The sequence below is a fragment of the Lepus europaeus genome, chromosome 17 (genome assembly GCF_033115175.1).
Source record: "Lepus europaeus isolate LE1 chromosome 17, mLepTim1.pri, whole genome shotgun sequence".
NCBI lineage: Eukaryota > Metazoa > Chordata > Mammalia > Lagomorpha > Leporidae > Lepus > Lepus europaeus.
Genome location: NC_084843.1, coordinates 32,736,556 through 32,751,210, shown reverse-complemented (window position 1 = coordinate 32,751,210; position 14,655 = coordinate 32,736,556). Strand labels below are relative to the sequence as shown.

The 14,655-nt window shown below is 50.6% G+C and overlaps 1 protein-coding gene across 1 annotated transcript in view; it reads left to right on the top strand.

The window, feature by feature from the left end:
• The window catches only part of DNTT (DNA nucleotidylexotransferase), a 32,862-nt gene extending 18,579 nt beyond the window's left edge, over window positions 1–14,283 (top strand). Inside the window, exons 6-11 of the mRNA XM_062214697.1 lie at window positions 336–459; window positions 4,235–4,367; window positions 6,767–6,875; window positions 10,607–10,852; window positions 12,339–12,422; window positions 14,197–14,283. Coding sequence (XP_062070681.1) covers window positions 336–459; window positions 4,235–4,367; window positions 6,767–6,875; window positions 10,607–10,852; window positions 12,339–12,422; window positions 14,197–14,283 — 783 coding nt within the window. The remainder of the gene's footprint in view (window positions 1–335; window positions 460–4,234; window positions 4,368–6,766; window positions 6,876–10,606; window positions 10,853–12,338; window positions 12,423–14,196) is intronic.
• The last annotated feature ends 372 nt before the right edge of the window (window positions 14,284–14,655 follow it).

Here is a 14,655-nt window from a genome sequence, read left to right as displayed (position 1 = left end):
TTGAAATATGAAGGCAGATAAGCAGCACATGGCTGTGTGTAGAGACTCCAGAGGGGCAAGCATGGCAGGGGTAACTTCCCACACATGGGAGCACAGACAAGCCCTCCACAGATGCCATAACCTGCCTCTCACTTCTGTTTCATTTCATCATATCCTACGTCATGAAAGGACTCGCCCCACACAAAATTACCATCACCCACCTGCTTGTCACATGCAGAAGAAACTGGTCCAGGGGTGGCCTTGTACCCGCTCTCATTGCCTAAGTCCTTGAAAAGCACCACCTTGTTGTTGCGATGGTTTCAGACACCAACAGCATGCCTTCCTCTCCTTTTCAGCTCTTCACTTCTGTATTCGGAGTGGGGTTGAAGACCTCTGAGAAGTGGTTCAGGATGGGTTTCAGAACTCTGAGTAAAATAAGGTCGGACAAAAGCCTGAAATTTACACGGATGCAGCAAGCAGGTAAAAGTTTCTCCTGAGCCTGGTGGCTGCTCTGGGTTGGCCAGGCTGGGGCAGAGGCGGAAGTCAGCCACCCTCAACTCCAATGTGGATGAGCTGAGACACTTTTCTGGTGTCTGCTGCTGCCTGGGTCCAAATCCTGGCTCCAGCAGTTTTCAATGGCGTACCCTGGAGCAAGTGGTGACCCCGTCCATAAAGGGGAAATGACACTGATACTTAAGCGGGGAATAAATCAGAGAAGGCGAGTGAAGCCGTCAGCCCCATGCCTGGCGCCTCATGGTGGCTGTGAGGTTTATTCAGTCTCACGCCAGGCTGCACTGCAGATCTGCTTCTTACAGACACTTGCAGACAGTCCCGACTCCCTGGCCAAGGATCACACAGAGAGTGCTGGGAGTAACGAACGTTTGGAGAAATGACAGCTGCAGCCGCCACAGCTGTGACTGTGCTTTAGAAACCGGGAAACACAAGGGGATTGGGAAAAGGTGGAGGTGTAGACACGGAGTAGATGCACCCAACAAGGGCTCCTCGGCTTAAGAAGATGGTAGGGGACACGTGAGCACTGTTACCCAGCAGGAACTCCCAGAGGACACTTCTGTCGATGGAGGATCTCAGTATATGTTTTTAGAAAAGAGAAAGAATGCCAACACAGGGTCATAAAGATCGGGTGTGTTCTAACTGTTTCATTTAAATACCCAACAGAAACACAATGTAATCATGATTCCCAAAGGGAGTCAAAGCCACTGTCCCCAGCACCATGACTTCTGGAGTCACAGGGAATGATGATGTCATCAACATTTATAATGATAGGAAAGTAAGGGAATTTTCTACCAGAGGAGACTGGAAAAAAAATAAGTAAAAACAATGTGAATCGCTATCTTCCTCTGAAGTGATGACAAAAGTGGGGACAGGCAGTGGGCAAGGAAGTGAATCGGATCCTGGTGCGTCCCATCTGCGTTCCTACAGAACTCCCCATTCACCCTTTCCAAGTTGCTCACCTCTGAAACAGTGCTCATTAGCTTCATCCAATGGCATATAGGAGATAAAAGAGCCTAAGGAAAAAAGACTCGGCATTTATATCTGGACTTCTGGGAGTGCACATGTAATGATCATGGTATATACTAGCTCTAGAGATACCATTAAAAGAAAACTTGCTTAGTTATTGAGTCTAAGTAACAACAAATGGTTTGGAATAGTAGCAAAGGCTCTTTCACATTTATAGAGCAACTGGGAGGCAATGTGGTGCCTCACTTAGAAGAAATTCTTATTAAATGATATCAAGTGCTCTCAGGGCCTGAGGAGTTTCCAATTCCCTAGCCTTATAATTGGATTTTTCCTTTCTTATCTGGCTTTTCCAGCCAAGTGAATGAAGAGGCTATTATTCATCTAACCAATCAGACTGGTTAATGTTGTTCATTCTATGTGGAAATCTAGGAATGCTCCCATCATACTTACACTCCGCCCCCCTAAACTGGCCATGTGCACCCCTTGGAGCAGCACTATAATGAATGGAACTGTCAAGGAGAATAGCTTAGAATCCTGCAAGGGCAAGCTGAGCACGCTGATGGTATGGTTCATGGTCAGCTGGCACACTTGATGCAGTTTTACTTACAATTGCACTTGACTGCTGTTCCCTGAGGCTTGAGCATTCACACGCCACATTTGCCTTGAAACGTCAATGTCTGAAAGGTAGCAACATGCATTTAATATGATGCAGGGTGAGTTTCTTGTCATAAGTTAACTGCCTTGCCATACCAAAAAGGGAAAGCCAATCAAATTGCTTTCATGGAAGTCACTGTCACAGGAGAAAAGAGCCGTGGAAACCATGGGATTCTTGTATTCACACAACAAAGAATTCAGGTGTGAGACAGAGAGTAAAGTAATAAGCCTTTTTTAGGGACAGGGCATCCGTCAGAACGGAAGGGACAGATAGAGAGTGCCCAGTCACTAGGACTGGAGGAGAGTGAGGTTACATGGTTGAATGGAGAGAATTCACCTGGGCAGGCCAGGTGGGTAGCTCAGCAGAGAGCAGAGAGCTGAGCACTTAGGCTTTGTTTGGACTCCAGTTTTTAAGGGAATCTTTTTACCACCTCCCCCTTCTCCTCCAGGATAAAGGATGGGGAGCCCTGGCAAAAGGGTTTGTTGGGTGAAAATTAGCAAATTCCTCCCAGATCTGCTGGTGCATGGCAGAGCAGAGGGGCTTCCCTTAGGGCATCTGTGAAGGTTTTATTGCCCCAGGTTATCAGGTCAGGTAACCCATTTGGTCCTGAGGAGAGAGAATTCTCCTGGGAGCCTTCCTTGGGGGAAGGGCTGGGGCCACCTGGAAGGTTATCAGGGTCAGGGCAGGACATTGAAGTGAAAGATGCGGGGCTTCTGGGGCTTCCAAAGCAGATGCTGGTTTCTTCAGGCCCTTTCTCTCTCTCTCTCTCTCTCTCTCTCTCTCTCTCTCTCTCTCTCTCACACACACACACACACACACACACACACACACACAGACACAGGCTTATGTTTAACTTCCTACCTCCCATCCCACCATCACAGTACCTCCATGCTCATTCCTGGGATCTGCACATATCCTTAAAGAAGCTGCGAGTGCGCTCACACGCATCACTGAGTAAGCAGAGTTCTGTGCAACCAACTCAGCTGCACTTTGAATTTCAGGCATGACGGCGATTTCTGCATTAGAACCTTGTGCAGCACTGCTTTCTAAAGCGGAGTTGCCACACTCACAAAAATGGCCATGCAGTCGTAGTAATAAAAAAAGTGTGGGTTCTTTTAAAAAAGAGAAAGTGTCAGTACTGATATAGAGAAAATGGCATTCCTCAAGTTGCGTGGCTTGGTATTACAACAGTTACAGAGATATCAGAATGAGCATCATCTTCTCCTGTTTGGCAATTGTCCCTATTTATAGATAACATGGGGAGTCTGAATTTGAGAACTCTGTGAGTAGGATGTTCAAGACAAATGGCCTTCATGCCGCCTCCCTCCCACTGTCCTGGGACCAACAGATTCACTGCCCGTCACTCCGGAGGGCCGTGACGGATGAACCTGCCAGTAGACTTAATGCTTATCACAGGAAAGACCTGCAGGGGTTTACAACCAGAACACAGGCTACCTCTGAGGTGTCGGGGCTCCCCGTCACTAGGAGATTCGAGCAGAGTTTGAATGAGCCCCTCTTGGGGACACTGCAAAGAAGAGTAGTGCCTTGTGTGGCAGCAAAATCAGACGTTGCTCAGCCTCCGGGAATCTCCCCAGCCTGCTCATCTTCTCTCTAGCACTTCATCCACACTCTAAGCTTTCACGTGTTCCTGGTGTGCAGGGGAAGAAGCAACAAAAGCCATATGACCTGAAACATCTTCCAACTTGTTGGAGACCCAAACCCACCCTCTTCCTGTTCACTTTGACCTTTCACTGATCCATCATCCTCCAACTCTAAATCTTCCTGTCTCATAGAAGGGCACAACTTATTGATGGGCACAAGCTATTGATCAAGAATGTTGGTTCTTCAGAATGAAATGAGGATGGAACAGCCTGGATCCCAGAAGGCTATGCAACATTGTCTCCTTCTTAGGAAACTGTAAGAAAGCAAAGGGCCATTGTTGCCATGCAAAATTCACAGCCAAATGCCCTACCGGGTTACTCTGCCTCTATGGAAATGGGGTTTGGTGCTGATGCCTGTGGCCATACTAGCTCTATTCAGGGGCAGAACCACCTCCCATGGAGAGTTCAGTATGTCATCCGCATGTCGCTCTCCCCGCTGACCTGTCCAATGGCCTCTCAGGATTCCGCTACTATGAAGACCTCGTGAGCTGTGTGACCAGGGCAGAAGCAGAGGCGGTTGATGTGCTGGTTAAAGAGGCCGTCTGGGCATACCTTCCAGGGGCCTTCATCACCATGACCGGAGGCTTCCGGAGGTAAACCACGTGGGCTGCTTTGCTGCCTCTGTTCTTTTTTTTTTTTTTTTTTTTTTGTAAGGGAAAGGGTTTATTGGGGAACACCCTACAGACCGGAGTGAAGGGGCGGCAAAGGAAAAAGAGAGAGAAAGCGAGTATAAGAGAGAAACAGAGAGGAGAGGAGCTAGCAAGGAGAGAAGAGAGAGAAGAGAGGAGGAGAGAAGCCAAGAGAGTCCAAGAGAGAAGGACCAAGAGAGAAGCAAGAGAGCACGTGTTCAGGAACAGGCCCCTTTAAAACTTTGCCCGAGGGCGGGCAGGGAAGCAGGAGCAGCGAATCCCATTAGGATGGGGGTGGAGCCTGGCTCAGGTAGCTGGGCCAGGCGGCCACCTGGCTAAAACTGTGTCAGTTTCCTAACATTCCCCCCTTTTGTTTTTCATAAAGCAGGATTTGTATAGGGTTACATTAGTCCCGAAAGTCCAGGAGGGGTAGAAGGATGATGATCTGTCTTTAGAGCTACTTCCTGCTGACATGGGGCGACGAGCTACTCTTCGTTGGCGTGGGGCGATGTCTCAAGTCGCTGTCTCCTGGGTGGGAGCCGAGTAAATCCTTGTAGCAGCATTTGATTGCCTGGTTGTTGAAGGCCTTCGTTGGTTCCATTATAACCTGCTGTAAACACTTAGACACTGTAGTATAAAAGACAGGGTGAGAATAGTAACCAATGATCCTAAGAGTAGCATTAACCAAGTAATGAGAGGATTTCATAGAGGAGAGGAAATGTGGGGGGAGGGGGAGGTCTCTGGACCCTTATGGGGACAGGATGTGCTTTAAGCTGATTCCAGCCAAGACTGGGAGAAAAGCCACTCAACTTTTTCAGGTAGCGGGGTTTGTCTGTAGAGAATTTTTGAACAATCATACAACATTAAGTGGGGGAGAAGACCATTAGTACACACAGGTTGGGAGTAGAGCCACTGGTGGTAAAGTAGAGGTATGATTACAAAGGAATGAGACCCAAGTGCGCTAGACAGGGTCTAGAACAAGGGACAGAGTTGTTATTAGAGAACCTAAGAAAGGTGCTGACTAAGCTACAACTAAGTTTTCTGATTGAGAGGCAAATAGAACCTGACAGAAGGGGCTTGATAATAACCAGGTGGGCTTTAAAGCCTTATAAATTATGAGGCCCAGACATATCTCTTTACATGGGGTACATCCTAAGGGAGGTGTGAACCTCCTTGGGGAAGGCACTCTGTTGACTCCCATTACCTAGCTGGCCTGGGAGGAGAGCTGGCCAGGTAAAGGCAGGTGGCATCTCTAACAGGAAATTTACAGGTCTGCCTGCAATGTTACTGACCCTACTTGGCCATTTCCTCAGCTGCGGTGGTCACTTTGGAAGCTGGGCTGAGTAAAGGGCTTTTCAGCTTAGAGCCAATAAGATCTGTGGCTCTGACCTGGGCATCCTTCGACTCCAGGCTGCCTCTGTTCTAACACCTCAGTGGCTCCTGGCCACTCAGCTGGCCCTGAATCGGCACAAAAGGCCTTTCGCGATCTGGTGCCAGCCTCCCCTGCAGCGCTGTCTCCTGCCCTCCACGTTCCACTCCACCAACCCCAAACAACATGTCGCTCCCAGCACACACGGGCCCGTCTGTCGCCTCCACTGCTTTGCTCCGTTGTGCTTTCTGCTTGCGTTGCCATTCAGCAAATCGTCACCTGGCTGGCTTCCCCTCATGCTTTAAGTCTCAGTTGAGGTGCTGCCTCCTCCAGCCTCCTCCTCTTTGCGGGTTCGGGTCCCCTTCAGTGCTCCCTGAACACCTGCCAAGCACTTGCTGCACAGTGACAGTCATTTGCTCCTGTGTGTGCCTTCCCTACGGAGCCGTCAGAGCTCAGTATGAAGGAGGTGCTCAAGAAATCTGGGTTCAGCCAATGAATGAATGAACAAGCTCTTCCCAGAGATGCGCGCAGCTGTGGGATACTGAGGCCTCCCCTGCATAGAGGTATTTCTGGCCCTCTTTCTGGTGGATTGGCTGCTTTGACAAGCCAGGTGTGGGGCCAAGGAGAAAGAGGGAAAGACTGAATCTTACAAAATGCTGTTCATCTGTGTCATAATTCAAACAGCACTACCTTGGTTAAGCGAACATTTTTTTAAAATCTCTTGTTGGCCTGTTTGTCACCATGTATGTATGTATAGAAGAAATAATCTCTGCTTTTTGCCCATACATAATCTTATACATACTATGTATGACTTTTTCCTGTGTCATAAATTTATTTGGCAAGGAATAGAGCTGTGCCACCAAGAATATTTTGTTTAAAAGATGTTTATGTTGCAAACTTAAACCTTGGAGATAGAAACAAAGGTGACTTTTTAAAAAAAAAGCATGAGGGCAAAAAACCTAATTGATTTCCATTTTATATATATTTTTAATAGGGGTAAGAAGATTGGGCATGATGTGGATTTTTTAATTACCAGCCCCGAATCAACAGAGGAAGACGAGCAACAACTCTTACATAAAGTGGTAAATTTATGGGAAAAGAAGGTAAGAAGAAAGATTTAAAAAAAGAGGCTCAGGCCGGCGCCGTGGCTTAACAGGCTAATCTTCCGCCTTGCGGTGCCGGCACACCGGGTTCTAGTCCCGGTTGGGGTGCTGGATTCTATCCCGGTTGCCCCTCTTCCAGGCCAGCTCTCTGCTATGGCCCGGGAAGGCAGTGGAGGATGGCCCAAGTCCTTGGGCCCTGCACCCGCATGGGAGACCAGGAGAAGCACCTGGCTCCCGGCTTCGGATCAGCGAGACGCGCCAGCCGCAGCGGCCATTGGAGGGTGAACCAACGGCAAAAGGAAGACCTTTCTCTCTGTCTCTCTCTCTCTCACTATCTACTCTGCCTGTCCAAAAAAAAAAAAAAAAAAAAAAAGAGGCTCATAGACTTAAGTCTTATGCTACCACTGTTGAGTTTTGCAGTTTTCGCCCTGTCATTGCGTAATGACTGTCTAATCAATTTTTGATTTTTTGCGACACTGATACAAAGCCACATGACCCAAAGTAAGACTATCTGCTTTGGGTTCTAGAATACGCATCACAAATACGCATTTTGCTTCTTTACACCTGTCCTTTACCAAAAGGGGCCTGGGGTAGCTGTGCAAATGTGTCCGTCAGAGACCTTTAAGCACACAAGCAAACTGGGAAACTTGTGCTGGGGAGACCTGGGCCTATGAGCCAGGAAAGCTGCAAGTTCTGAGAAGGGCAGGACTGCTAGGAGTGGGATAAAATCTGCCTTAGGGATGTGGCCACTGCCCTGAATTCTTCATCCCACCTTGACTTTGTGCTGAGACGGGAAGAAGGAAGTGAACAAGGGCAGGTCAGCCGCAGCAGAGGTCAAGGCTCAGAGACATCAGCCCTGGGACATCAGACCCAGAGCAGGCCGGCCTGTTGCCCAGGGGAGGAAGCTAAGCCAACCCAGGTCAGAGCCACCTACAGGGCCCTGCCTGCTGGCTGACCCTAGAGAGAGCCTTTTGCACAGAGAAGGTGACCCTTGCCTGGGGGCCTGCAGACCTGGGAAGGCTCAGGAGGCTGGGGCAGGCAGGGGTCCTTCTGGACAGCTTCACACTTCCTGAGATTAGGGCCTGTGCGGCGTGGACCCAGCTCAGAGAGAGCAGACCCCTGGTAAAGAGAATGTAAGTGCTAGAAACACAGGACCCCAGAGCTACGAGCACTGGCAATGAGGACTCAACTCTGAACCAGATACAAACTCACTTGCAAGGTCACCTCGAGGTCCCTCTGCATCTGAAAGGTGAATGAACTCAGGGAAGACAGGAGCCTGAGTGGACATAACAGGCCAAGATAGGAGAAGGCAGGCCAAGGAGGAGTCAGAAATGCTCGTTCTGCTGGGGCGGGGAATACCAATGACCTTGGACAGGATGAGGGAGCACAGCCTCTGGGCCCTACTGGCCAAGGCCTGGGGCTCTTGCCCTGCATTGTGGATCCCACCCTCGCCATGCTGAGCCCACCTAAGATCCCCTTCTGTTGGCTTTTCCTCAGTTTTGGGGCAGTCATCCTGCTGGTCCCCAAGCAGAGATGGGCCCTTTAAATGCAGGTGCCACCAAGGGCTGAATGAGCTGGGACGGGTTCTCTGATCTGTCCACGTTCCCCTCCTCTGTGAGCCAGGGATGGCGAGGCTTGCTCGTGCACTGATGGGGAGGACCAGAAGAGAGAATTCAAAAACCTGTGCACAACTCCTGATCGGGGCTTTTTGCCTTATAGGCGGTGGCTGCTACTGCATAATCACACATCTCATGTGGGATTCTGTACAGACCTCTGGGCCAGGCGAGGGGCCCGGGAGTGAGCAGAAGCAGCCCTTCCCTTTCCCTCAATGACAACACTGAGCACAGGGGGAAAGCTGCGGGGGCCCTGACTGTGTGTGTGTAGCCACGTCTCTAGTTCACAGAACTGCTGAGAAATGGGAAGTAGTTACAGCCACTCCAGAGTAAAGAATATGCTCACTTCGAGAAACTGCCCCGACTTTGACTGGGAGAGGCAGAGTCTTCCAGAAGGTACTGGAAGGAGCTGGAGACAGAGGGAGGGAAGGATCCTGGTGGCGGGCCTCAGGCTCAGCCTTCTTGGGAAACCTCCTGCTCCAGTGGCCGAGGGGCTGGTGCCTGTGGGTGAAGCCCAGTCTCCCGTCACACCTCCCTTCCCTCGCTCATTCACCAGCGAGCCGACTGCTCTGCCCCTGGACAGAGAGGGAGGAAGGGACGTGTCTCCTTCCTTGTCCAGGGTCTCCCCGTTTCCAGTAGGAAACACAGAGAGCATGCTGGTGGACTACCCAGTCAGCCGGTGGGGACTGATGGGGAAGCCAGAGCTCAGGCCTAGAAGGGAATTTTCAGAGAAGTCACCTGAAGGCAAACGGGGACAGGAAGGAAACTGCAGCCTGCAGAGATGCCAGGCCAAGAGCTGGCGGCCAAGAGCTGGCGGCGACACCAGGGCTGCTGTGCGCGCCGACAACCAGGGCTCCTCATTCAAGGGGCGCCACCCAAATGCCCCGCAAAACCCAAGAGGAGCCACGGCCAAGGATGGCCCAGCTGGCCATCACCAGCCACCTGGCGCCACCGTGTGGCAGCAGCATAAACACAGCTCACTACCAGGAAGTCTGCCTCGGAGGTTTCTTAAGAGGCGGGTGGGCATTATGACAAAGTCGGCTTCAACGTGAGACTTGTTAATGGCTTCATAGAGTCCTTTCCAAATTTACAGACTTAAATGTACACTAAAGACTGCAATACGGCACCAGTTCTAACAAGGCTCATTGAAAACCAGAGTAGCATTTCCTGGGCTGTTAGGAGAGGTTACCCCTGGCAACATCCAACATTGGTGTTCCTCTGCCAGTCCTCAGAGGGAGTCTGTTCCTCCTTACACCCTCCCTGGGCGCGAGGGGAGGGGTTTCCTTTCCTGAGGTCAGCAAAAGCAAAGGCAGCCTCCTGCGTAGAAATGACGGCTTGTGGGGTTTGCAGAAGAAATGCAAAGAATGTCCCACCAGGAGCTGAAGCAGGGACACTCAGAGTGCGCTCCCTGGCCCAGCAACATCAGCATCGGGCCTGCTTCCTTCGCCCCTGCTGGAATGCCAGGCCAGGGCCCTGTGCACCACAGAGAAGGTGACCCTCCACATGCTTCGGTGACAAATTGAGAATGTCTGACCCAAAGAACACGTGATGACCAGTCATACACCCCGACAGCTGGGACTGCATTGGGGGTCATTTGCTCTTTTAGTGCCACTTAGATTGAGCAGTTAGCTTGCATCTGTCTGCCCCCCTGGCCTTGTCCTGAGGAAATCCTGGGGAGCAGACAAATTGGAGGGTGGCGGCTTGCTTGGGTGTCTCTTACAACCACTTGTTAAGCATGTCACTAACTGTGTCCCACTGCCTCCACGGCAGGGGGAGCCACAGTCCCTCATGAGAAAGAGAATCCCAGGGGCAACCTAGAAAAGTGGAGCTGAACCCGCAGCCACAACCCTGCCGGCCAAACTGAACCCATCATCAGTGTAGTAGAAGGGGACACAACTCAGCCACCCCAGAAAGATCACGCTTTCTTGTTCATGGTTACACTGTCTTTAAACGAGCGAAGGGACTCCCATCCCGCAGCACTGGCTGAGATTCCTAAGTGAGGAGGGGGCTTTTCACGCAGTTTTGCTGTGAAGTGGCGTTGGCTCCGGCTACACAGCTCTCCTGTGTGAAAACGGGGACCCTCTCCAGCAGGGACAATTCCTGTCCTGTCTCTTCCAGGGATTACTTTTATACCACGACTTCATGGAGTCCACGTTCGAAAAGCTCAAGCAGCCCAGCAGGAAGGTGGATGCCTTGGATCATTTTCAAAAGTGCTTTCTAATCCTAAGATTGCCCCACGAGAGAGTGGACAGCGACAGGCCCAGCCAGCAGGAAGGAAAGGACTGGAAGGCCATCCGCGTGGACCTGGTTATGTGTCCCTACGAGTGCCACGCCTTTGCCCTGCTGGGGTGGACTGGCTCCCGGGTAAGCATGCCATGGATGTTTGCATGTTGTTCTCCAAAAGACACGGGTCAGGTCCACCTGGCCCAGGCCGGGAGGGGACAGGACGGGGCAGTGCCTGGAAACCTCCTGCGATCACATGATCCAGTTAGAGGGGTGAACCCACAACAGGCATTCCCAGTGTGGCGTCCAGACCGGCAGCAGTAGCCTTACCCGGAAGCAGGTAAATTCACCGCACCCTAGATCCACTGGGCTCCCTCCTGCTGATTCTGAAGCAGCTCAAATGTGAGAACCACCGAAGCAGAAAAACCAGCAGGGACGCGGGCTGCAGGACCGCCTAGGGGCCCTGGCCCACTTCCAGCCCCAGAATAACGCATTGACTCTTCTCACGCCGCAGCGGGCAGCTGGACGGGGAGGCGCTCCGATCCCAGCCAGCTTTGCTCTGCGGCATTCGGGCTCCGAACGGGAGACGGCCCCTTACCGCTAGAGGGCGCAATTCCCCAGGCTTTCCCCTAACAGCCCACGAAAAGGACAATTGCAACTGTGGGGCTTGCTCACAGAAAACGACGGCCATTGTGCTTTCCCCAGGGATTTCTTGTCCTCAGTCTTGGGCTGCAGGCTTTTGCTCCCTGCATCTTAGAGCCATGGGAAATGTCTTTCCGGGGCAGCTCACCGTTCAAAGAATCAAAGTCTGAGAGGAGGGCACAGCCATGGGCACCCTCAGTCTCACTTCCTCCATCCTTCCATTTGACCAAGATTCAGAGAGGGTAGGTGACTTGCTAGAGATGCACAGCCATGTAGGGACAAAATCCAGGCTGTAATGGGTGTCCTGACGCCCTATGCTCTTTTTCTTTAAATTTCTTTCTTTTTCGTTTCCTTTGAGAAGAGGAGAGAGAAAGAGACATGTCTTCCTTCTGCTGGTTCACTCCCAGAATGCCTGCAACAGTTGGGGCTGGGTCATGATGAGGCCAGGAGTTAGGAATTCAGTCTGTGTCTCCTACACAGACCGAAGCAGGAGCCACTGCTTGCTGCCTTGCAGCGTGAGCATTAGCAGGAACCGGACAGAGAAGCAGCTGGGACTGCAGCCAGGGCACGCTGATAGGGAACGTGGGTATCCCAAGCATCCTTACCCTCTATTACAGTCATGGTATTTAAGGTTTAGAAAAGAAACAAAAACTAGACTATTATTCCTTTAGCACTGACTCTGGACCAGGTATTATTCTGAACACAATGCTAATTCTATGCATTCATTCATTCAACAAACATTTGACACACTTTTTTTTAATATGCCAGTCCCTGTTTGGCATGGGAGCAGGGTTATGGACAAAACAAATCCTATTCTAGTCTCCTGAAGTTTACATTCTAGCGTGCTCATGGGAGCATTGAGCTTTGTCAGAGAGAATTTTCCTTGGAGGAGAAAATCTCACTGGAGGGGAATGATATCTCCGAATGCCTAATACTGAGGACATCTAGACCTGAGAGTAATTTATGTTAATTCTCTCTTGTCCAGCAGTTTGAAAGAGACCTCCGGCGCTATGCCACACATGAGCGGAGGATGATTCTGGATAACCATGCTTTATATGACAAGACCAAGGTAGAGTTTATGTCCTGGAATGGGCCCCTTTGATCCTCCTCCCCCAGGCTGGCTCCCTGAGCACTGGCTTTGCCTGATTTCCAGTGTCAAGGCCCGGTTTCCTTTGCTGTGAGTGCCCTATCCCCCAGCTGATCATGGTTAAGAGCAGCTGGCAAGATCCCCACAAGCCCACGGTCCCCACCTGGTCCAGAATGTAACTCAGGAGCTTCTGGTTTAAAGACGATGAGCTCATTGGGCCTCCGGAACCAGTCCAGCAGGGAACGTTAACTGACCTTGGATATCCTTGGTGTTTGCAATAAGTCGCTCCAAAGAATTCCCCCAGAACACAAATAACACTCGAACACCCCGCATGTGCAGAGGGGAGCAGCGTTTGAGTGGCCACACGTAGGTCATTCATGAGGGTCACCTGCGAGAAGGAGAGCAAAAGAGCTGCCTGAGAAGTGGGAGGGCACGCAGCCGTCTTACTCCCTGGCTGCAGGACTCACCTGGTGTGCTAGCGTGCTGTGGTCACGATGCAGCCCGTGCCTCAGCAGAGAGCTAAGTGAATGATGAACAGTTAAAGATTCAGGTGTTACATCCACATGTAACACGTGTCAAGGTCTGCTGTTCTTACAGCGGTCAAGGGTATCAGCCGAGGCTCCCAGGGAGAACTGGTAGCAATGCCCCTGCTCTCTAGCAGTGTCTAGGACTGTCACAGGAGTCAGAAACCGAGCTCAAAATGGCAGAAGCAAAAAAAGAGGAAAGGGGGATCATATACCACAGCATCCAGGGGAACCACTGGCTTCAGGCACAGCTGTATCCAGGTGCTCAGATAGGCTTCACTCAGTGTTGGTTTTAGCCTCAGTCTGAGTTTTCCCACGGGTCCCATTATTCCAGTTTCAACAGAGAAGAGTCTCTTTCCTAATAGCTCCAAGCAAAAACCCTAGCTGATGCTCATTGGCTAGGCTGGGGTCACGTGCCCACCCTGACCCCACTACTGTAGCTCTGATAGGCCAGTTTTGGGTTGGGTGCGTCTCCTTGGAGATGGTGCAGCACCACCTGATCCTTGTGGTCTGCAATTAGCAAGGGATGGCCTCCCGAAGAAAAATCAAGGTGCTAGGATGCTGGCAGGAAAACCTCAGATGCTGAGCACGAGAGGAGAGGCAGAGTCACACACACCCAACTTGGGACCACTTACAAATTCACACGCCACACAGTTCAACGTCAGCAAATGCCTTCTAGGTGCCCAGCACTGTGGTGAACACAGAAAATGGCACTGGGGCTTGGTCAGGGGCTGGTGTGGAAGGCTGGAGGGGAACCCAACACGTCCAAGCATCCTCTAGTTGCTGGCAATACCTAATTCTCATTGCACATTCCAGGTAGGTGAAGATGAAGAAAGACACATGTAGAATTGCCCAGAGCTCAGCAACAGATGGATGACTTCTGAAACTTTGCTTTCATTAGAACGGGTGTGGCTCAAACTTCAGTGTCGTTTTAAAATAAATGTCAGATGGTTCAGTTGTGGTTAAGAACCGCAGACCCACAGGGAAAAAAAAAAAAAAATCCAGATGCCGTTTGCTGCGTGTGTCGAGCTGCCAGGATTTATCTCGCATTCCCTCAGTACCATATTTTTGGATGGGAAGCTGTTAAACGTACTTCTTACACTCTGAAGCAGGGAATTATGTTTGGCAAGAAGTCCTTCTGATAAGGCCGTTGGATAAGGCATGCTTTCACTGGGGCTGCACTGAGATGCTTAAAAAAAAATGTCTAAATGCACCCATTTTGTTGTTTTCAGAGGATGTTTCTCCAGGCAGAAAGTGAAGAAGAAATATTTGCCCACCTGGGATTGGATTACATTGAACCATGGGAAAGAAATGCCTAGGAAAAACTTGTCAACACTTTTTTCTTCCCTGTTCTTTTCAGGTTAAGTAAGTTATGTGTCACATTAGCCAAAGATGCCTTCGGAAAGTTCTGGATTCTTGAGGTCCTGCTTAATCGCAGATTGCCACTAGAAATAAATAGCTTTGGGAACAGGATAAGGCACCACCTGGTCAAGGGTTATGTGCCGACAGGCCCCTGGGACAACTGTCGCTTCTAATGCACGAGGCATTTTGCCGTAGAAACAGCGCCGCTGTGGGTGCTCAGGGCCCACTGTGCTCCCCGTGTAGCTCTCAACCTCCAATAAAAACCAGAGGAAGCCAGCGGGTGGAGTCGTCTTTTCTTCACTCAAATAGTATAAAAGATTTTTAACCAC